The following is a 22,026-nucleotide window of genomic DNA, read 5'->3' on the forward strand; positions in this document are numbered from 1 at the left end:
CTAGGGGAAAGTCCAGGCTCCCTTTCGCCCCCCCTTCCCCAACCTGGCGCCCTCAAGAGACTCCACCTCCCGCCAGTGCCAGCTGGGCAAGGCTCGCAGTGAGAGAGATGATGGGACTTGTAGTCTTAAAAAGAAATGTTTCCTTTTTAGAGGGCCAGGACAGTGAAGGCTGCGACAGGATGCTCTCCCCCAGGGTGCATTGCTAACAACAGCCCTGCAATGTGGTCTTTGGTTTTTTGTTTTTTTAAAAGTTCTTATGATGGAGACCCCCAATTTCTGCACCAAGTTCAGTCTGGCTTCCTCAGCCTGCATAATGAATCTGCCTCAGAGTTGTGTTTTTTCTAAGCCAAAAAATATCCACCCCATTTGCCCTTTCTTATAGGCACAGAAGCAGCTGGCCTTGTCTTGAGCACTTTGCTCTGTATTTCCAACACTGACTGGCAGCAGCTCCCCATATTTTCAGGCCGAGGGTCTTTCATAGCCCTTCTTTCCTGGCACTATGTCCACCCTCTTCTGAACTTCCAGCGCTGCCAATCTCTTTTCTTAGAAGGGTCAGATCAAAGGGTAGCACAAAGGAAACTTATAAAAGGGTTTTTTTTAATGACAGAAGTTTAATTTTTGACAATGCCCGAAACCCAATTTGCTTTGTCCATTTACTTTTTGTTCTCGTGTGCCGAGTTGATGGGTTTCCAAAAAAACCCCACCCACTGCAACCCCAAGACTGCATTCCAATCCATTGCATTTGCTTACCTTGACTCTCATTTGAAATCCTAGTACTGTATCTGTTCCCACAGTTTGAAAAAGGTAATTTCAGAAGTTCTCGGCTGCTTCGGATTTCACTCTCCTTCGTATTGTGCAAAGGTGAAGAAACTAAACAGCACCAGTTTCAATCTGTTTACTTCTGTTCATTTCAAGGAGGATGGCGGACGCAGAGCATAGCCATCACGGCTAGTAAACCACCGAAATCCCCCTCCGCCACAAATCTGTACAATTCTTTCTTCAAGCCATCCAGGTTGGTGGTGATCACTGCCTCCTGGAGGAGTGAGTTCCACAGTTTAACTGTGCACTGCACAAGGGGACGTTCCACCTACATGCTTTAGTTCAGGGGTGGCCAACTCCCAAGAGACTGCGATCTACTCACATAGTTAAAAACTGGCAGTGATCTACCCCCATTTGTGGGGTTCAGGTCAAAGTTGAGCTAAATAAACCGTTTTTAGGGGTTCAGGTCAAAGTTGTTGAGCATTTTTTTAGGGGAGCCAAAGTTGATGAGTTTCTTTGGGGGGAGCCAGTGATCTACTGGTGATCTACCACAGACGTCCAGTAATCTACCGGTAGATCACGATCTACCTGTTGGACGCGCCTGCGTTTAGTTTTCCACCGACTGGTCTATGATGGGTCTCTAGGGCAATTGGGTCTGTCATTTCCTGGCCTGGCGAACGGCAGATGAGGGAAATGGATTTGGAGACACACACACAAACACAAACCCCTCTCTATGGTGACACTATTTATTAAGAAATTTAAAATTACTTGGTTTGTGGCAAAGATTCCAACAAGGCGATTTGATTTATTTAATCAGCGGCTCGATCGGAGTGGTGAGGGAGAACGAACTGCAGGTTGGTGACAGGTTGAGAGGAATGTGGGATCCGGGAGAAGCCTCCCCAACTCTGCACCCCGTCTCCCAACCCCAAACACTGCAAACCGGCTGTAGACCTTCCTCCTTGTTGCAATCCATCGTTTCAGTTCCAAAGGAAAAAGCCCCACGCTTCCACGAGGCGAGGGGGAGAGAAGACAGATGGCCCCGGCTCAGTCCAGCGTCCCTCCAAAGTGGTCAACGGCTCAAGGGACAGAGAGCGGGGAGGGAATCGGTTAGGGGGTCTCACGAGAGCAGGCAGGGAGGGAGAGATCTGGTTCTTGGCAGAGGAAGACTGTCATGGCTGTAAATTGGGAGGTCCAGAAAAGTTCCCACAGTTCCCTGAGAGGAGGATTGGTGTCGGCGGTGGGAAAAGCATCCCGCCTTCTCCCCGTTAACCTCCAAGTCGGATGCTCTGGATAATTTGGAAGATGGCTGCGAAGAGTAAGAGAGGGAAACGTAAGGATAACATGTTTGGATCCGGCCAATGGTCTCACCCATTCCAGCATCCTGTTCACACAGGGCAGAACAGTTTTACCTTTCAATACTCTTAAATTCAATACTCTTAAAATGGGACCCAGGTGGCGCTGTGGGTTAAACCACAGAGCCTAGGGCTTGCTGATCAGAAGGTTGGCGGTTCGAATCCCTGTGACGGGGTGAGCTCCCGTTGCTCGGTCCCAGCTCCTGCCAACCCAGCAGTTTGAAAGCACGTCAAAGTGCAAGTAGATAAATAGGGACCGCTACAGCGGGAAGGTAAACGGCGTTTCCATGTGCTGCTCTGGTTTGCCAGAAGCGGCTTTGTCATGCTGGCCACATGACCTGGAAGCTGTATGCCGGCTCCCTCGGCCAATAATGCGAGATGAGCGCCACAACCCCAGAGTCGGTCACGACTGGACCTAATGGTCAGGGGTCCCTTTACCTTTTTACTCTTAAATTATTGTTGTTAATTCCCCCTGCCTGCAACTATCAAGCGGTGTGTAAATCTTATGAAATAAATTAACTAAAATTGTTTTGGAGAGCCATGTGGGGAACATCAGGTAATATAATAATAATAATAATAATAATAATAATAATAATAATAATAATGTAATAATAATAATTTAACCAGACCTTTTCAGTAAGTCTTTCTCGTCAATGAGGGACGCGGGTGGCGCTGTGGTCTAAACCACTGAGCCCCTCAGGCTTGCCGATCAGAAGGTCGGCGGTTCGAATCCCCGCGACGGGGTGAGCTCCTGTTGCTCTGTCCCAACTTCTGCCAACTTAGGAGTTCAAAAGCACATCAAAGTGCAAGTAGATAAATAGGGACTGCTGCGGCAGGAAGGTAAACGGCATTTCCGTGCGCTCTGGTTTCCATCACAGTGTCCCGTTGCGGCAGAAGCAGTTTAGTCCTGCTGGCCACATGAGCCGGGAAGCTGTGGACAAAATGCCATCTCCCTCGGCCTGAAAGCGAGGTCAGCACCACAACCCCATAGTTGCCTTTGAGTGGACTTAACCGTCCAGGGGTCCTTTACCTTTACCTTCTTGTCAATGTGAAGTGAACCTATCTTTCCATGCCTCTTTCATAACCTTTGTGTACACTGCTTAAGCAATATCTAAATTGTTGAAATTAATGAGTAAAAATGTTCGCCTGGACTAGTTGCTCTCTCTCATGCACACATTTTATCCTCATTTTTGTGTGGATAAAATGGGAAGTCGCATTTGCCACCCTGAGCTTTTTAAGGAAAAGAGAGACACTGCAGCGGGTTGGGCTGGATGACCCTTGGGGGTCCCTTTCAATTCTATGAGAAACTGTTAATAAATGAGAAAATCACCTGATCCGCAGACCACGAAGACGAAGAGGGCCAGGAGCCAGGGGCCAACGGGGGCTTTTTCCTCTTGGGGTGTCTTTGCACAAGGGAAAGAGACCAGGAGAGGGTTAGAGAAACCAGACACCACCTGCGCTTCCTTCTATTCATAATCCCTTCTATTATGATGGGATAAATCTGGGCTTATTCCTGCCTATTCCCCTTTCCTGCAGCCTCAAACTGAGGTCATGGGGCAGAAGTGGGAAGGAATGGGAGCACCCGTGGGGACAGGAGGGGGCATAACTTTTCTAGGTGACTTCCCTCACATCCCCAAAATTCCCTTTTAATGCTTCCCCCCCCCAATTTGATCATAGAACAGCAATGCACAGATGGGCTCAGAGACTATTATTATTATTTATTTATACCTCCCCCGCTTTCCCCCAGACTGGAACTCAAGGCGGCTCTCGCAAACTAAATGGATGCAGATAAAATACAAGTAGCTAAAAGCATAGAAAATATAACCGTTTAGCTACTTTTCAACAATAATTATCTTCCATGCGTTTTTAGCTTTCTGAAACTCTTAGAGGTTTACCCCGACCCTATTAAAACGCAGATAATAAACACAGGGCAAAAACAGAAAACGGTAGAAGAGGCCCTGGAAATTAATAGAAACTAATCGGGGTGGGGGAGTCCTGCCAAGGATGGCCCACCCTATTCCAGCCCCCTTAAGAGGCAATGGCAAAACACCCCCCCCCCAAAAAACCAGGCTCTCCCTAAGCAACCCCTCCACCGGTCAGATATATATGTCAGGGTGCAACTCTGCTCACCTTTCAGCAGAAGACCCTAGGGTGCTCAAATGGGGGGGGGCTTTGCTCCCAGGAATTCAGGGTGCATGAATGGAGCTGCAGCCTCAGACTTACCTGTGGGGTTTTTTTTTTGGGGGGGGAGTTCAGGTGATCCTCCCCACTCCACTCCAAACCTCATCCCTCCTGACCTAAGCTGCTTCCCCCCCATCTTTGCAAATATCTGAAGCGGGGGGGGCTCCCCCTTCTTCATCCCCTCCCAAGCCCAGGTGCTCCCCCTCCCCTTCCCCCCCCATTGCAAACTCCTCCTCCCCCCCAGCAGCCCCCCATATACCGGGGCCCGATGGAGGCCCCCCCTCTGAGTGATGCTCTTGCTGTGCCTCTCGTTGGCCACTTTCATACGTTGCACCCCAGACATGGCGGCGAGTTGGGGGGCTGCTCAAGGGGGTGGGGTGGGGGACACCGACCACCACCTCTAGAGCAGCTGCTGCTGTTGTCGTGGCGCCTTTGGCGGGGTGCCGCCTCCTTTCCCACCCACCCCCACCCCGGCTCCTCCCCGCGCAGGCGCAGCAGCCGCACTCCCAGCTTCCTGACGCCGCCACGGAGGCCGCCATATTGGCCTCTGCCCAAAGTACCGCCGCCACCTAGAAGGACGGCCGAATTCCCCAACACCACCACCACGGCGGGCTACCGTATTTCTCCTAGTACGAAGGCACATTGTTGTACCTGCCTGTGGACTGCCTCGCCAGAGTGGTGCATGCTCTGGTTATCTCTCGCTTGGACTACTGCAATGCGCTCTACGTGGGGCTACCTTTGAAGGTGACCCGGAAACTACAACTAATCCAGAATGCCGCAGCTAGACTGGTGACTGGGAGCGGCCGCCGAGACCACATAACACCGGTCTTGAAAGATCTACATTGGCTCCCAGTACGTTTCCGAGCACAATTCAAAGTGTTGGTGCTGACCTTTAAAGCCCTAAACGGCCTCGGTCCAGTATACCTGAAGGAGCGTCTCCACCCCCATCGTTCTGCCCGGACACTGAGATCCAGCACCGAGGGCCTTCTGGCGGTTCCCTCACTGCGAGAAGCCAAGTTACAGGGAACCAGGCAGAGGGCCTTCTCGGTGGTGGTGCCCGCCCTGTGTAATGCCTCCCAACAGATGTCAAAAAGAAAAACAACTACCAGATTTTTAGAAGACATCTGAAGGCAGCCCTGTTTAGGGAGGCTTTTAATGTTTAATCGATTCTTTTTTTTCATTTTTCTGTTGGAAGCCGCCCAGAGTGGCTGGGGAAGCCCAGCCAAGTGGGTGGGGTATAAATAATAAGTTGTTGTTGTTGTAGTTGTAGGGGGGAAAGTTCGAAAAAGAGCCACCAAAACGAATAGAGCCTAGAAGGAAAAATTGTTGCAGTGTTTAGGGTTTCCCAGTTTAGAGAAGAGGCTCGGATCCTGTTTGCTGGTTTCCCATTCGGGCAACTGTTCAGCCACTGGCCTCATCTAGCGGGGCTCTTTCTTCTCCATCCCAAAAACAAAGCAAATTCTTTTGACATTGTTATAAGAATAATAAGGTCCAAGATATAAATGTACCAAGCAAACACATGCATAAAATACATAAGCCGCATTTCTGAAACAGTACAGGAAAAAAGTCCTGAAAGCATCTCTCCCAAATTGACCTCAAATGTTTCTCTGCAAGGAGGGAGGAAATGAGAAAAACCTCCCCATTGTCTCTTTGCTCACAAATCCTGCCTTGTTGTTGTTGTTTAGTCGTTCAGTTGTGTCCGACTCTTCGTGACCCCATGGACCATAGCATGCCAGGCACTCCTGTCTTCCACTGCCTCCCGCAGTTTGGTCAAACTCATGTTCGTAGCTTCAAGAACACTGTCCAGCCATCTCGTCCTCTGTCGTCCCCTTCTCCTAGTGCCTCCAATCTTTCCCAACATCAGGGTCTTTTCCAGGGAGTCTTCTCTTCTCATGAGGTGGCCAAAGTATTGGAGCCTCAGCTTCAGGATCTGTCCTTCCAGTGAGCACTCAGGGCTGATTTCCTTCAGAATGGATAGGTTTGATCTTCTTGCAGTTCATGGGACTCTCAAGAGTCTCCTCCAGCACCATATTTCAAAAGCATCAATTCTTCGGCGATCAGCCTTCTTTATCGTCCAGCTCTCACTTCCATACATCACTACTGGGAAAACCATAGCTTTAACTATACGGACCTTTGTAGGCAAGGTGATGTCTCTGCTTTTTAAGATGCTGTCTAGGTTTGTCGTTTGTCATTGCTTTTCTCCCAAGAAGCAGGCGTCTTTTAATTTCGTGACTGCCTTCATGGATCAATGCCTTGTCGTGGAGAAGGGGCTTGAATAACTCAGAGAAGCTATGAGCTATGCCATGCAGGGCCACCCAAGATGGACAGGTCATAGTGGAGTTTTGACTAAACGTGATCCACCTGGAGAAGGAACTGGCAAGCCACTCCAGTATCCCTGCCAAGAAAACTCCATGGACAAAGACAACAGGCAATCCTGCCTTAAGGGCACATTTAAGAGATGAATGGGGTGAGCCTGTGACCTGGACTCAGGAATTAAGTAGTTATGCTCACAAAAGAATATCCAGGTAAACAAATTAACAGGTCTCTTGGCAGACAGGATTTCTGCTCCAGACTCCCTCCTTCTGTGATGTATGTATGATGTATTGGGGGCTGGTCTTGGGTTCCAGGGTGGGCAATTTCAAATGTCTACATAAGGGCTCTCTCCTGCGTGTAGGGGACCACCCTGTTGCAACAGTTAAGAAAGATCAGGCTTACTAGCTGCTTTTGCTTCTCACTATTCTTTGGTTGGCTTCTGTTATTTTCTTCTACCAATAGGGAACCTACAAAAGGACTCTATATGGGCTCTTAAAGGTAAAGGGACCCCTGACCATTAGGTCCAGTCGTGACCGACTCTGGGGTTAAGGCGCTCATCTCGCGTTCTTGGCCGAGGGAGCTTCCAGGTCATGTGGCCAGCACCGGAACAGTACCTATTTATCTACTTGCACTTTGACGTGCTTTCGAACTGCTAGGTGGGCAGGAGCAGGGACGCTCACCCTGTTGCGGGGATTCGAACCGGCGACCTTCTAATCGGCAAGCCCTAGGCTCTGTGGTTTAACCCACAGCGCCACCCGCGTCTCTATGGGAGATGGAAATGGAAGAGTAGTAGTTTTTTTCTTATAACAACACAAAATGTATTAATAAAAAGGGGGGCAACCCCCCACTTTAGTTTTTCCAGATTTCCCTGCCCTCCATCCTCCAGAAAAGGGAAGGCACAAGATCCCTCCAAAGACTTAACTGCGATTCCTCTTTACTGCCGCCACAGATCAGCTCTGGAGCAAGAAAACAAACAACTCTTGAGCATACACACAGTGCCTTTGTCACGGAGGAACCACCAGTCCACTGCACCCTTTCCGAGAGCAGGTGAAGCGGGCTTTCAGACCAAAGGGCAGGTTTTCAAGCCACCTTCTGCATTTCATTCCACGGGGTTGGATTGGATGACCCTTTGGTTCCCTTCTGAGTCTACAATTCTATGATTCTATTTCCCTTGCAGGGCAGTTGGGGATCCTAAATATTCCTTCTCTGCCCCTCCCTACCAGCCACTGAAACCCCCCCCATACACCCCAGCGATGAAAGGAACCATAAAAAGCACAAGGAACCCCACCCTGAAAAGCAATTCCAACATTTTTGTTCCGCCTTGTTTTGACATGGATTCAAACTACAAGAAAGAAGATTCCACCTAAACATTAGGAAGAACTTCCTGACAGTAAGAGCTGTTTGGCAGTGGAATTTGCTGCCAAGGAGTGTGGTGGAGTCTCCTTCTTTGCAGGTCTTTAAGCAGAGGCTTGACAGGCATATGTCAAGAATGCTTTGATGGTGTTTCCTGCTTGGCAGGGGGTTGGACTGGATGGCCCTTGTGGTCTCTTCCAACTCTATGATTCTATTCTATGACATTTTAATTCCGCTGTGCTTGGCAAGGCTACAAAAAGGTCTACTGCCCTCGTCATCAGTACTGCAATGTCAGCAGAAACTCCTGTCAGGTGCAGCGCATGCAGAAATGGTTGTTTCCAAACCCGTAGATAAAATTAATCTGATCCCATTATTCCTCTTTGGGGCAAAAACAGGTGTGGGAAAATATCTCCCCCACCCCACTATCTCTCCAGAACATCTGGAAGGGACGAAGAATTTAAGAGAGAGAGAGAGAGAATTGCTCCCACAATCAACAATAATATAGTTTTTATTTTAAAAAAATCTATAAATTTTATAATAAATAAAATTTATTAAATGTGTTAATACGAATGGAAGTAAAAACACCTGTAGCTGTTGATAAGTGACTAACATCAAGACTGAATGTAATTGGATGAATTCCGACTTCATCCATTTCACCTTGAAATCTAGCACGCGGGAGGCCACACAAAATGCATAACTGGCTTTATAATCAATATATATTTGAATCTGAATCGCAATTTGAAATGGATAACATGTGGTTTATATTGTATTTTAGTAATTGAAAATTAATAAAAATTATCTACATTAGAAAGAACTTCCTGACAGTAAGAGCTGTTCGGCAGTGGAATTTGCTGCCAAGGAGTGTGGTGGAGTCTCCTTCTTTGGAGGTCTTTAAGCAGAGGCTTGACAGGCATATGTCAAGAATGCTTTGATGGTGTTTCCTGCTTGGCAGGGGGTTGGACTGGATGGCCCTTGTGGTCTCTTCCAACTCTATGATTCTATGATTCTATAAAAAACCCCAACAATATAGAAGTTTTACATATAATAATCTTTATTTATTTATTTTCTTTCTTTTTTTAAAAAAAGAAAGCCAGTGAAAGAAAAAGTAGTTTAAAAGCCACCCCCACCACCCGTCCTTTGGAGGCAGCGGCTTCCTGTTCCTTGATCCTGGAAGAGGGGCACCGGACCCCCCCCCCAAAAGGCTCTGCTTCGCCCCCAAAATTACCAGATAAGCTTCAGAGGAGGAGCGAGGTATCCAAAAGACACCCCACCCCCGTTAAAAAAAGACCAGCCCTCTGTCCAACTTCCCCCACCCCCCAAAGAACCCACTTAAAAACCCTGACGCTTCTGCAGAGGTAATTAACATCGTAATACTAATTCCTGGTACCGTTAAAAACAGGGCAGGTGGGGCGTTTATGGTGGCCGGAGTCAGGGAGGTAAAAGGGGGGGAACACGTACCAGCTGCCCGTTTCTGTGCAGCACAAACGGATCCTGTGCGCATTTGACTCACGCGATTTCAGCCATGCGCGGTTGAAACAGCGCAAGTCGAATCCAAGTGAGGTGGAAAGCTCAAGGGCTGTTTTTGCGCCGGATCCACCTGGGGTTACCCAGGGCGTAAAGAGCCTGTAAGCTCTCTAATATGCTTGGGGAGGGGGGTGCCTGCTCATTGCGCCGGCTCTGGTATGATCAGCGCCATCCGAGTTCCCGCGCTGCCACTCCCCCCCCCCGGCACCTTAGAGCCCCGCAAGGTTGGTTTCTGCGTATTTATTCCGTAAAATCCATGCGCCGCTTGATGGTTAAGCACCTCAAAGCAGTTTCTCCAAAAAGATGAAACTACGAAATCGAGGGGAACCTGATCGACAGCAGCAATTTAAAACATAATGGAGAGCTGAAATGGGTTGAAGTTCCAAGTCGGGTTTCTAAAGGAGAATGCTTTTAAGCAGGCGCTGAAAGGGGCACAGCTGAAAGCTCTCGCTTGGGATCAATAGGCAGGGAGTTCAAAGTTGGCAGGCGCTGCGACACCGAACGATCAAGTGCTTCTTACAAACGCAGAAAATGGGAGTTACGTGGCCCCGATTCTGCCGATCGAAAGGGATGATTGGGGAAATGTGGAGCAAGGCAACCTCGCAGGCTAAGAGCCTTTAAGCTCCCCCCCCCCGCCTTGCTTGCTGGGCTCTAGGAGTACGGCTGGCTCCGAGGGTTTGGATACACGCCGTTTCCGTGTATGCGCAGAACCCTTGGAACCAAACCGCCGCGCAAGATGCGATTGTGCCGTACGGAATGCTACATGGCTTGGAGGGTGGGACGTCGCTGTGGCCACCTTACGAAGAGAGAAACAGCAGTTTGCAAACTACAGTTCCCAAGAGGCGCTTCCTCTTATTGCAGCCCCGGCGAGGAAAGGGGGGGGTGCACAGCAAGGTGTGGAATAAATAATAACGGTAATAAAAGCTCGGAGGCGTTTTCACGGCAAGGACTGGGGCTGCAGCAACCCGGGGCCCTCTTCTCCTTGCGCTCCCGGTTCCTGCAGGGTCTGCCGCTGCCGACATCAGGCGCTGCTCTCGGCAGGGGGCACCTGGGCCCGGGTGCTCGTCTGGGGCTGGGGAGGCCAGTCCGGGTCGAAGAGGAGCTCCTGGGCCAGGCGTTTGTATCTGGCCCGGGGAGGGGCGTTCCGACGGCAAGAGTAGCCAGGCGCCGCCTCGTCCAGCTCCAGCTGCAAAGGGGAGAGGGGAGGGGGGGTCAGCATCTGCGGACAGCTCTGGGAACCAAGAACCGTTTTCCCCCAACAGGTGGCACCCTTGGGAGTTGGGAACTACGTTTCCCACGCGCCCGGTCAGCCCTCCTCCAAGCAACATTTTCTACAAAGACTTTCCCACGTAACTGAATCCACAGAGCAATGGATTCAAACTACAAGAAATAAGATTCAAACTACAAGAAAGATAACTTCCTGACAGTAAGAGCTGTTCAACAGTGGAATTTGCTGCCAAGGAGTGTGGTGGAGTCTCCTTTGGAGGTCTTTAAGCGGAGGCTTGACAAGTATATGTTAAGAATCCTTTGACGGTGTTTCCTGCTTGGCAGGGGGTTGGACTGGATGGCCCTTGTGGTCTCTTCCAACTCTATGATTCTATGATTTTATGATTCTATGATTCCCCATTCTCAGGACTTGTGCGACACAGAACCTGGCACCCTCCCGCTTAACTGCGGTTGCTGCGTGGCAGGGGGTTGGGCTAGATGATCTCTGTGGTTCCCTTCCAACCCTGCAGTTCTGTGATTCTATGACCTCGGAAGGTGGTGGACTCTCCTTTCTGGGGTTTTTTTTGGGGGGGCAACAGAGGCTCGAAGGCCACCTGTCAGGGATTCTTTAGCGGTGACTCCTTCTCTGAGAACCTTGGGGAAACAAAGATTTGGGGAGGAGATGGGTTACTGTTTTCCCCGCACATCAGTCAAGTATCCTGGCAGCCTTGGTGTACCAACCCACAGAGTCTATGGGGTTCGGACATGCTCTCCCACTGGCTGCTCCCCACGCCTTGCCCTCTTCCTCACAAGAGGAAGAGAGGCAGCGTGGTTTAGTGGTTAGCGTCAGACTACAGCCTGGGGAAAACCCGCTGAGTGGCGAGCTTGGTGGCCAGCCCCTCACTTTCAGCCTGGCCTACCTCGCAGGGTTGTTGTGGGGAAGAATCACGCAGGCCACTTTGAGCTCGCTGCGGTAAAAAGAGGGATGTAAAGGCAACAACACACAAACCGTCGGTGGGAGCCTCTGCCCGTTACCTGCGGGTAGGTGGCCCGGTTCGGATACTCGTACTTCCTCCTCGTGTAGCAAACTCGCTGCCACAGGGTGTCGCAGTCGCAGACAAAGTTCTAGGCGATACAAGAATTAAAGAGACCCAGGGTGTGGATTTTTATTTTGCCTGAAAAACGTCCCAATTATTAATTTCGCCGAACCTTTGGCTAGGATGTCTGTTGTGAGATAGCACCAGCCTTTTCCCCAAGAGGTTTCAGGAACAGAGATGGAAAAGGAATGCCAACAGCCCCGACCGAAGGTCTGGTTGCCTAGACATCTGCCCGATGAGTCATAAGCTGAGACCGCATGTTTTGGAACACCCAAGGGAAGTCAATACCAATGTGGAGCCCTGTATCTTGATATCTCTTGGCCTGCAACCTTTCCTAACGTATGGAAAGGTTGACACCTGGCTTGAGAGCAGTACATGTGAAAAGGATCTAGGAGTCTTGGTAGACCACAAACTTGACATGAGTCAGCAGTGTGATGCAGCAGCTAAAAAAGCCAATGCAATTCTGGGCTGCATCAATAGGAGTATAGCATCTAGATCTAGGGAAGTAATAGTACCACTGTATTCTGCTCTGGTCAGACCTCACCTGGAGTACTGTTTCCAGTTCTAGGCACCACAGTTCAAGAAGGATACTGACAAGCTGGAACGTGTCCAGAAGAGGGCAACCAAAATGGTCAAAGGCCTGGAAACGATGCCTTATGAGGAAAGGCTTAGGGAGCTGGGTATGTTTAGCCTGGAGAAGAGAAGGTTAAGGGGTGATATGATAGCCATGTTCAAATATATGAAAGGATGTCATATGGAGGAGGGAGAAAGATTGTTTTCTGCTGCTCCAGAGAAGCGGACACGGAGCAATAGATTCAAACTTCAAGAAAGAAGATTCCACCTAAACATTAGGAAGAACTTCCTGACAGTGAGAGCTGTTCGGCAGTGGAATTTGCTACCAAGGAGTGTGGTGGAATCTCCTTCTTTGGAGGTCTTTAAGCAGAGGCTTGACAGGCATATGTCAATAATGCTTTGATGGTGTTTCCTGCTTGGCAGGGGGTTGGACTGGATGGCCCTTGTGGTCTCTATGATTCTATAAGAAGGGTGTTTGACCTTTCAGGACTCCTTGGTTGCTGTGTCTGAAATGCGACCCAAGCTCCCTTCTGATATGTCTCTGGGCAGCCTTTTCGAACTGGCTCTTCTAAGCCACTGGTTGGCAGGGCTGCCCTATTGCAAGAGCTGTAACAAATGTGGGGCTGGTCCTTCCTGCTTGCTGGACTTGGATTGTTTTATTTACAAGGCGGCCCCCTCACCTGCATAACAAACAACGTAGCGCAGAAGCAAACTCTTGCTGTACAGGTTAAGGAGGGAGGCGAGCGGAGAGAACGACAGGCTAGCTTGGCCTGTTGCGGGACGGAAAGCAGGGAGGGCGACTTGGAAACCCAAAGTGCGGAGAGGAAGAGAGCCCACCCACCCTCCTGCCCCTCGGCAAACACCCCCAAGAGGGGAGCAGGATCCTTCCCCTCTCCCCGACTCACCTCCAGGGAGAGGGACAGCGCCAGGTTGCTCAGCGTCAGGACCAGCAGGATGAGTCTCCACTCGAAGGGGATGCAAGCCAGCTGGGGAAAAGAAGGGGCAGTGGTGGGTCTTGCTTCCCCCTCTATGGCAGAGGTTCCCAAAGGGAGCTGGAGCACCCCCCTCCAGCAGTGGGGGGGACTCCTTAGAGGGACGCTAAGAGCCAAGCTTTGACAAGCTGTTATCCCTGGCTCACAATCAGCCAATTTATATTTGTATAAATTATACCTAAGGGAGTGCCTTCCACCCCCATCGTTCGGCCCGGACACGGAGGTCTAGCGCCGAGGGCCTTCTGGCGGTACCCTCCCTGTGGGAAGTGAGGTTAGAGGGAACCAGGCAGAGGGCCTTCTCAGTGGTGGCACCCGCCCTCCCATCAGATGTCAAGGAAATAAACAGCTATCTGACTTTTAGAAGACATCTGAAGGCAGCCCTGTTTAGGGAAGTCTTTAATGTTTGATGTTTTATTGTGTTTTTAATATTCTGCTGGGAGCCACCCAGAGTGGCTGGGGAAACCCAGCCAGATGGGTGGGGTATAAATAATAATAATAATAATAATAATAATAATAATAATAATAATAATAATTTTAAATACAGGTAGGTAGCTGTGTTGGTCTGAGTCGAAGCAAAATAAAAAAATTCCTTCAGTAGCACCTTAAAGACCAAATAGTGTATCTGACGAAGTGTGCATGCACATGAAAGCTCATACCAAAATAAAAACTTTAAGGTGCTACTGAAGGAATAATTTTAAAAATATATTATTATTATCATTATTATCATTATCATTATCATATCTGCATACTGCCCTTCACCTGAAGATCTCAGGGCAGTTTACAGCATAAAAACACAAGGTTAAAGCATTAATCATTTAATTAATGGATTAAATACTACAGCCTTTCCCCCTGACCAGTCCCCTCGCCGAATTGGCTGGTCCAACCAGGCTCTCAGGAACTTAAGTGTCGCCCTAGATAAGGCTGGACTTGGGAGTGCCCCAACCACGTCCCTCGTGCCCTCAAAATCTGCCACGGGGAGTGCGAGAGAGCAGAGCCTCGCCCAGTTGCAGAATCCAGGGGGGGGCCCTCCAGCTCACAGCGTCCCGGGGTGGGTGGGTGGGGGCAGTTGCAGGCCCCTTACCTCAAAGAATTCATCCAAGGCAGGGATGGGCCAGAGCAGGAGGAAAAGCAGGAAGCCGGAGGTGGCAGCGAGGGAGGCGACAAACAGCCCTGAAAAACAGAAGGGAAGTGTCAGCCAGTGGCACCCGTCACAGGATTTATAAACTCTTGTTTGTTTCATAAAGTTTATGGGGGGGAAAGGGGGGACACACCTCTAAGCGGTTAAGAAAGAATCATGGAAGTGCAGTAAACAACGAATAGAAGGTTAAGGGGTGATACGATAGCCATGTTCAAATATATAAAATGATGTCATATAGAGGAGGGAGAAAGGTTGTTTTCTGCTGCTCCAGAGAAGCGGACACGGAGCAATGGATTCAAGCTACAAGAAAGAAGATTCCACCTCAACATTAGGAAGAACTTCCTGACAGTAAGAGCTGTTCGGCAGTGGAATTTGCTGTCAAGGAGTGTGGTGGAGTCTCTTCCTTTGGAGGTCTTTAAGCAGAGGCTTGACAGGCATATGTCAAGAATGCTTTGATGGTTTTTCCTGCTCGGCAGGGGGTTCAACTGGATGGCCCTTGTGGTCTCTTCCAACTCTACAATTCTATGATTCTATGAATATTATAATCCTTGTTGTTGTTTTAAGACAATAGTTATTTAAAATTATTGTTCCAATACATCACTCTCATGCAAAAGTATTATTTTTAAAAGAGCGAGCAGCTGTGGGCAGGCATAGAACCATGTTCCCTGAAACCCCAAAGCCACACGGAGTCGAGCAATCGCTTAACCTCTTGATCCCTTGCTTGAATTTGGGGTTCCCCCCCCCCGAAACGGCATGCACGGAAACGGGCCCCGAGAGCTGGGTGAGGCGCTGCCGGACTCACCGTTGGTGCGGGTGGGCTGGCGGAAGGGGCGCCCCTTGGCGAAAGCCAGCGCCACAGCCACGTACTGGAAGCAGGAGACGTAGAACAGGGTGGTGTTTTCGAAGCCACGCACAGAGTCCTCGCCGTCCTCGCCACTGCCTTCCGGCGCCGACCCTGCGGTGATGTTCGCCTGGGTTGTGCTGTTGGGAAGAAGGCTGCAGGTCCTGGGGGAGCGGGGAGGGGGGGAGGAGGAGGAGGAGACCCCCGTCAAGCTTCTTCGCTTACACCCCGCCTTTCCCGAAAGCTGAAGGCAGCGGACAAAGAGAAATGCATCTATTTGCTATATAAATAGATACGCAACGCATTCGAGAAGCAGCAAGCCAGCTTTTCCAGACCCGGCGCCCTCCAGGGATTTTGGAGGAATACTCCCAAACTGCCAAGTCTGGGAAGTCTGCTTATGAAACACCCCCAATTTAAAGGAGGAACGGAGCAGCGAGAGCCAGAAAGAGCAAGTCATTAAACCTAAGCCCATCGCTTAAATCCCGAGCAACCGAATCACAGAATTGTAGGGTTGGCGAGGGACCCTCCAGAGGCCATTTAGTCCAACCCCCTGGAATCGCAGCCGAAGCTGCCTTGGCAGACGGCCACCCGGCTTTTGCTTAAAATCTCCCAGCGAAGAAGAGTGTGCCGCCACCCCCCTCAGACGGCTCAAGAGTTTCTTCATCGGTATACAGTATTTTATTACTACTGTACTGTATTATTGATTAAATTTGCATACTGCCCTCCATCCGTGGATCTCAGGGAGGTTTGCGACATAAAAACACAGCATTGAAAACACAACATGCACTATGACAACAAACCAAAACAAACCAATACCCCCCCCCTCATACAACACGTTTAAAGGATGTCAATCAGCCAAAGGCCTGGTTAAAAAGGAAAGGAATTGTGGTACTTTATCTGGGGGGCGGACCCAAAATGAAATCAATGGAAAATGTAAGGAGTCACATTATAGATTGGTTACAATACCGCAAGTTACACAAAATGTTTAAATTAGATAGAAAAAATGGTTTTTTTTAGGACCAAAGCTCACAATTCGAAAAAGAACTTCTACAAAACACAGAGAAACGTTTGTCTAAAGTGTATAATCTGTTATTTAGAATGGGAAACAAAAGACGAGCTTGTTAAAGCCATGTTCAAATATATAAAAGGATGTCATATAGAGGAGGGAGAAAGGTTGTTTTCTGCTGCTCCAGAGAAGCGGACACGGAGCAATGGATTCAAACTACAAGAAAGAAGATTCCACCTAAACATTAGGAAGAACTTCCTGACAGTAAGAGCTGTTCGGCAGTGGAATTTGCTACCAAGGAGTGTGGTGGAGTCTCCTTCTTTGGAGATTTTTAAGCAGAGGCTTGACAGGCATATGTCAAGAATGCTTTGATGGTGTTTCCTGCTCAGCAGGGGGTTGGACTGGATGGCCCTTGTGGTCTCTTCCAACTCTACGATTCTATGATTCTAAAGCCTCATTGACACACTGGACAATAGATATAGGACACAATATGGATTTTAACCTCTGGGGAAAACTCTGGAAAAGTGACTTGAAGTTTACAGCATGTTATTCTTTGAAGGAGAACTACCTGAAAATGATTCGCAGATAGCTTTTAACTGCGAGTAGGCTTCCTAAGATGTATAAGAGTGAATCAGGTAAGTGCTGGAGATGCAAGGAGGTTGAGGGAACCTTCTTTCATATGTGGCGGACTTGCAAAAGGGTAAAAGAGTATTGGGAAATGATCCATGATGAATTGAAAAAAATGTTTAAAATTACTTTCTCCCAAAAACCCATAGTCCTTTCCGTTGGGGTTAACTCAGACTGAAATTCCCAGGTGTCAAAAAAGGCTATTTATGTATGCCAATACTGTGGCCCGTGTTTTGTTAGCCCCAAAATGGAAAATGAGCGAGGTCCCAACCAAAGAAGAATGGCAACTTAAACTGATGGAATATGCGCAGCTTGCAGACTTAACATATAGAACGAGAGAACAAGAAGAACATATGTTGAAAGAAGATTGGAAAATGTTCATTGAATATATGGGGGGGGGGGCAAACTGTGTGCACTCGAAAATGCTGGCAGCATTAAGATAAATTAAACAGTGAAACAGTTTTGAGGGATGCAAGAATGGAATACTGAATGGTATAGGTTTTGTAAGATATGCAGGGATTTACGATATGGAAAATGAACCATGGAAAGAGAAGAAGGGATGAATATCTTAAGGACGTAAAATGAGTATTTTACATTGTAAAACAGAAAATTTAATAAAAAGTATATATAAAAACACAACATGCATCAAAACAACAAAACAACACAACACAACACAACAAAACAAAACAAAACTATATAACCTCCTAACACAGTTAAAAGATGTCTTTAAAGTTTTCGTATGGCACTTAAAAGGTGTGTGATGAAGGTACCAGGCGAGCCTCCCTGGGGAAAGCATCCCACAAGCGGGGGCCACTGCAGAAAAGGCCCTGTTCTCATGCTGCCGCCCTCCGGAAGAGGCACACGAGGAGGAGCCTCAGAGCACGGTTGCAAAGGCGGTCCTCGAGGTATTGCGCCCCCCCCTGCCCCAGACGCCTCGCCCCGGCCACTCACCCGTTCTCCTCGCCGTGGTACCAAGGCTGCCCCTGGACGAGGAGGAAGGCCCCCACCTGGAAGCCCAGGGAGAGGAGGATCTGGGTGAAGACGGAGAGCAGGAGCTGGGGCGACACCAGGCTGGTGGGCGGCCGCTGGGGGACCAGCTCCCTCCATGCTCGGTTCAGGCTCACTGGCGGGAGGGAGAAGAGGGGTGGGTAGGTGGGGCGGAGGGTCCGGCAGCCCCTTCCCGGCCAGGCACCCATCCCAGATGAGGGTCGGGGGGGGGTGAGGTCCCCCCCAATTCTGCATGCAGCAGGCCAGCCACCATTCTACACCCTTGGTCCCTGGGGAGGGAGGGGCGCACCCACAGCCTTCCCTCCGAGTGCCCCCCACCCCAGACCTTTACCAGGGCAGGGCTGGTGCCACCAAATTTTATATGCGCTTCGTTAGTATGTTACTACGTAGCGGATTTAATTGCAAGCCACCCACGTAAGGGGTCTCCGGCCACCCTCGCCCCGGACGTTGAAGGCACCGCCATGCCCCTTTAAGCAGTCGTGGCTCCCCTGCCGCAAAGGATCCTGGGAGCCGTAGTTTCTTAAGGAGGCCCCTGCTCCCCTCCGAGAGCTACGAGAGGACCACTTACTGGTGAAGGCCAAGGACATGATGATGGCCACGTCGATGAAGAGGTACTGAACATCTCCCAGGTTGCCCTGGATCTGGAAGAAAAGGGAGAGGTCGGAAGCAGCCTTCGACTCTCCCGCAATCCTGCAAATACCTGGCCCTGGGAATTTCCCCCTTGCAGGTCCCCCAAAATAAGCTCAGCCTGTTGAGTACGAGGCCGTTCATCTCAGGGTCGTGGGTTCGAGCCCCGAGTTGGGCGTTGCAGGGTTGGACTAGATGACCCACAGGAACCCTTCGGACAGCACGGTTCTATTAAACACATTAAATAAACCGTACTGTCCGAAGGGTTCCTGTGGGTCATTTAGTCCAACCCTGCAACGCAGGAATCTTCTGCCCAACTGGATGGGCCCCCATTGGTCCGGTCCAGCAGGGCTCTGCATACGGAAGCCTGGTGCGACAGCAGAACCTCCCCACCTAAGGGCAGTCTAGCCCGGAATACAGGAAGGCAGGACACAGGAGAGCTGTTGCTGTTGTGTACAGGAGGGTGGACTTGATGGGCCCCCTTGGGCGTCATCCGTCAGCCATGGTCGCCTTGCGCCCTTTACTCACCGAGTAGAGGAGCAGGACGCTGAGATACTGGATGATGCTGTAGAGAGCCATGAACTTGAAGACGCAGAAGGAGGTGACCAGAGCAGCACGGCCTTCGCTGGGAATGAATAAGCAATAATAATAATAATAATAATAATAATAATAATAATAATAATGAATTTATTATTTATACCCCGCCCATCTGGCCCAGTTCCCCCAGCCACTCTGGGCGGCTTCCAACAAAATATTAAAATACAGAAATCCATCAAACATTAAAAGCTTCCCTAAACAGGGCTGCCTTGAGATGCCTTCTAAAGGTCTGGTAATTGTTATTCTCTTTGTTATTCTGGTGGGAGGGCATTCCACAGGGCAGGCGCCACCACCGAGAAGGCCCTCTGCCTGGTTCCCTGCAACTTGGCTTCTCGCAACGAGGGAATCCCCAGAAGGCCCTCGGCGCTGGACCTCAGTGTCCGGGCAGAATGATGGAGGTGGAGACACTCCTTAAGGTATACTGGACCGAGGCCATTTAGGGCTTTAAAGGTCAGCACCAACACTTTGAATTGTGCTCGGGAACGTACTGGGAGCCAATGTAGATCTTTCAGGACCGGTGTTATGTGGTCTCGGCGGCCGCTCCCAGTCACCAGTCTAGCTGCCGCATTCTGGATTAGTTGTAGTTTCTGGGTCACTTTCAAAGGTAGCCCCACGCAGAGCGCATTGCAGTAGTCCAAGCGGGAGATAACTAGAGCATGTTCCACTCTGGCGAGACAGTCTGCGGGCAGGGAGGGTCTCATCCTGCGTACCAGATGGAGCGGCTAGACAGCTGCCCTGGACACAGAACTGACCTGCACCTCCATTGACAGCGGTGAGTCCAAAATGACTCCCAGGCTGCGCACCTGGTCCTTCAGGGACCACAGTTACCCCATTCTTGTCAGGATTCAACCTCAATCTCAATGAGGAGAGGTGTATGGCTGTCAGCAACCATGGCAAGGTGACTGCACTACGAATCCCAGCATGCATTCCGGCCACCCACCCCACCGTCGCAAGGAAGCCGGACGCGAGCCTCAATTTGCAAGTCCCCCGAATTTCCTGTAGATTTCCAGCCGCCACCTACCGGATGAGATCCGGGACGCAGGAGATGTTGGGCGTCTTGGAGGTGAAGGGTGAGGCCACGGAGGCCTCCAGCTCGGAGAGGGAGATCCCAGCGTGAGCCCGCTTCAGTGCCTGAGGCGGGGAAGGGAGGAGAGCTGTTATGGGCCTTACACACAAGCAGCAACACCCTGAGCTCGGCCCTGGGTGCGAATCTGCTGCCACCGTAACAGAACGCAGGCAAAAGCGGCCTCCGCGACTTACCCCACAATCATTGGCTCCGTCCCCACACATCCCCACGTAATAGCTGGAAGGAAGAATAAGGCAGGTTATCCGAGGCAGGCAGGGAGACGGGGCCAGACCCCCAACCTCCCGGAGCCGGGGCTGGGACTCAGGGAGCCACAATGGCAGGGAACGGTACTCACTCCATCTTCTGCAGGGCTTCTACCAGCTGGGTCTTCTGGTCAGGGGCCATCCGGGCATAGATGGTGCCGCAGAGGAGAAGCTGCAATGGAGGCAGAAGGGGGCTGGAGTCTAACTAAAACTAGAGGCCATCCCAGCTCCACTTGGGGCAGCAGTTCTAACCCCTCCCTCCCTCCCTCCGGAAAGCGTGAAACCCAGGGCGCTTCTGCAAGGAGAAGCAAGACAGCAAAGGCAGATGAGGAACTACGGACCTACAGGAAAGGAGGTTTCAGGATCCGACCTGGACCTGCGGGAGACCAGGGTTCAAATCCCCCCTCTGTGCCCGTGAAGCTCGCTGGGTGCTGCCTTGGGGGCCGTGCCACTGCCGCTTTTGGCCTGGCTTGCCTTGCAGGGTTGTTGTGAGGACGAGGACTTGGGTTCAAATGCTGGCTCTGTGGCCCCCGCTTGCTGTTCTCTGCACTGACTGACAGCAGTGGCCCTCCAAGGGCTCGAACACGGGAGACACCTCGCCCCACTCCAGACCTGAGGTGCCCCTAGCACAGGATCTGAACCTGCGGCCTCTCCCCGCCTCCCGCACTTAAAAGGGAGGCTCTGCCGTTCCCTACGAAGGACGTACCTTGGGCAGGAGATCGGGGAAGTGGTCGAGGATGACCGAGAAGGACTTCCCGCCGACCGCAAAGTGGTAGCTGGCGTCCGGGGGGCGCGCAGGGGGCAGGTCCTCCTTGTCCAGCATCAGCTTGATCTCCTGGGGGGACGGAACGGGACATGGCTCCACTTAGAATCATAGAATCATAGAGTTGGAAGAGACCACAAGGGCCATCCAGTCCAACCCCCTGCCAAGCAGGAAAGACCAGCAAAGCATTCTTGACATATGCCTGTCAAGCCTCTGCTTAAAGACCTCCAAAGAAGGAGACTCCACCACACTCCTTGGTAGCAAATTCCACTGCTGAACAGCTCTTACTGCCAGGAAATTCTTCCTAATGTTTAGGTGGAATCTTCTTTCTTGAATGTTGAATCCATTGCTCCGTGTCCGCTTCTCTGGAGCAGCAGAAAACAATATTTCTCCCTCCTCCATATGACATCCTTTTATATATTTGAACATGGCTATCATATCACCCCTTAACTTTCTCTTCTCCAGGCTAAACATACCCAGCTCCCTAAGCCGTTCCTCATAAGGCATCGTTTCCAGGCCTTTGACCATTTTGGTTGCCCTCTTCTGGACACGTTCCAGCTTGTCAGTATCCTTCTTGAACTGTGGTGCCCAGAACTGGACACAGTACTCCAGGTGAGGTCTGACCAGAGCAGAATACAGTGGTACTATTTCTTCCCTTGATCTAGATCAGGCATCCCCAAACTTCGGCCCTCCAGATGTTTTGGACTACAATTCCCATCTTCCCCGACCACTGGTCCTGT

At 50.4% G+C, this 22,026-nt stretch overlaps 2 protein-coding genes across 2 annotated transcripts in view; both read right to left on the reverse strand.

The window, feature by feature from the left end:
- Window positions 1-1,491: 1,491 nt before the first annotated feature.
- On the reverse strand, window positions 1,492-4,750 carry LOC118094178 (stress-associated endoplasmic reticulum protein 2). The gene is made up of 3 exons (XM_035134255.2): window positions 4,552-4,750; window positions 3,442-3,514; window positions 1,492-2,065 (listed from the first exon to the last, which is right to left on the reverse strand). The coding sequence occupies exons 1-3, from the start codon at window positions 4,633-4,635 to the stop codon at window positions 2,025-2,027; spliced, it is 198 nt and encodes a 65-aa protein (XP_034990146.1). The 5' UTR covers window positions 4,636-4,750; the 3' UTR covers window positions 1,492-2,024.
- Window positions 4,751-9,024: 4,274 nt separating this feature from the next.
- LOC118094179 (polyamine-transporting ATPase 13A3) overlaps window positions 9,025-22,026 on the reverse strand; it is a 48,945-nt gene continuing 35,943 nt past the window's right edge. The window contains exons 22-33 of the mRNA XM_060281950.1: window positions 21,230-21,358; window positions 20,616-20,695; window positions 20,455-20,497; window positions 20,216-20,325; window positions 19,126-19,222; window positions 18,539-18,611; window positions 17,914-18,085; window positions 15,291-15,493; window positions 14,432-14,520; window positions 13,264-13,344; window positions 11,724-11,813; window positions 9,025-10,668 (exon numbers count right to left, since the gene is read on the reverse strand). Of these exons, the coding sequence (XP_060137933.1) occupies window positions 10,504-10,668; window positions 11,724-11,813; window positions 13,264-13,344; window positions 14,432-14,520; window positions 15,291-15,493; window positions 17,914-18,085; window positions 18,539-18,611; window positions 19,126-19,222; window positions 20,216-20,325; window positions 20,455-20,497; window positions 20,616-20,695; window positions 21,230-21,358 (1,332 nt within the window). The 3' untranslated portion in view covers window positions 9,025-10,503. The remainder of the gene's footprint in view (window positions 10,669-11,723; window positions 11,814-13,263; window positions 13,345-14,431; window positions 14,521-15,290; window positions 15,494-17,913; window positions 18,086-18,538; window positions 18,612-19,125; window positions 19,223-20,215; window positions 20,326-20,454; window positions 20,498-20,615; window positions 20,696-21,229; window positions 21,359-22,026) is intronic.

This window comes from Zootoca vivipara, chromosome 13 (assembly GCF_963506605.1).
Source record: "Zootoca vivipara chromosome 13, rZooViv1.1, whole genome shotgun sequence".
Classification (NCBI taxonomy): Eukaryota; Metazoa; Chordata; class Lepidosauria; order Squamata; family Lacertidae; genus Zootoca; species Zootoca vivipara.

Coding starts and splice junctions, on each gene's coding strand:
- LOC118094178 (XM_035134255.2), bottom strand. CDS start 4,635: ATGTCTGGGGTGCAACGTATGAAAGTGGCCAACGAGAGGCACAGCAAG. Junction 3,515..4,551: donor GGGGCCTCCATCGGGCCCCG/GTATATGGGGGG, acceptor CCTTGTGCAAAG/ACACCCCAAGAGGAAAAAGC. Junction 2,066..3,441: donor CTTCGTGGTCTGCGGATCAG/GTGATTTTCTCA, acceptor TACTCTTCGCAG/CCATCTTCCAAATTATCCAG.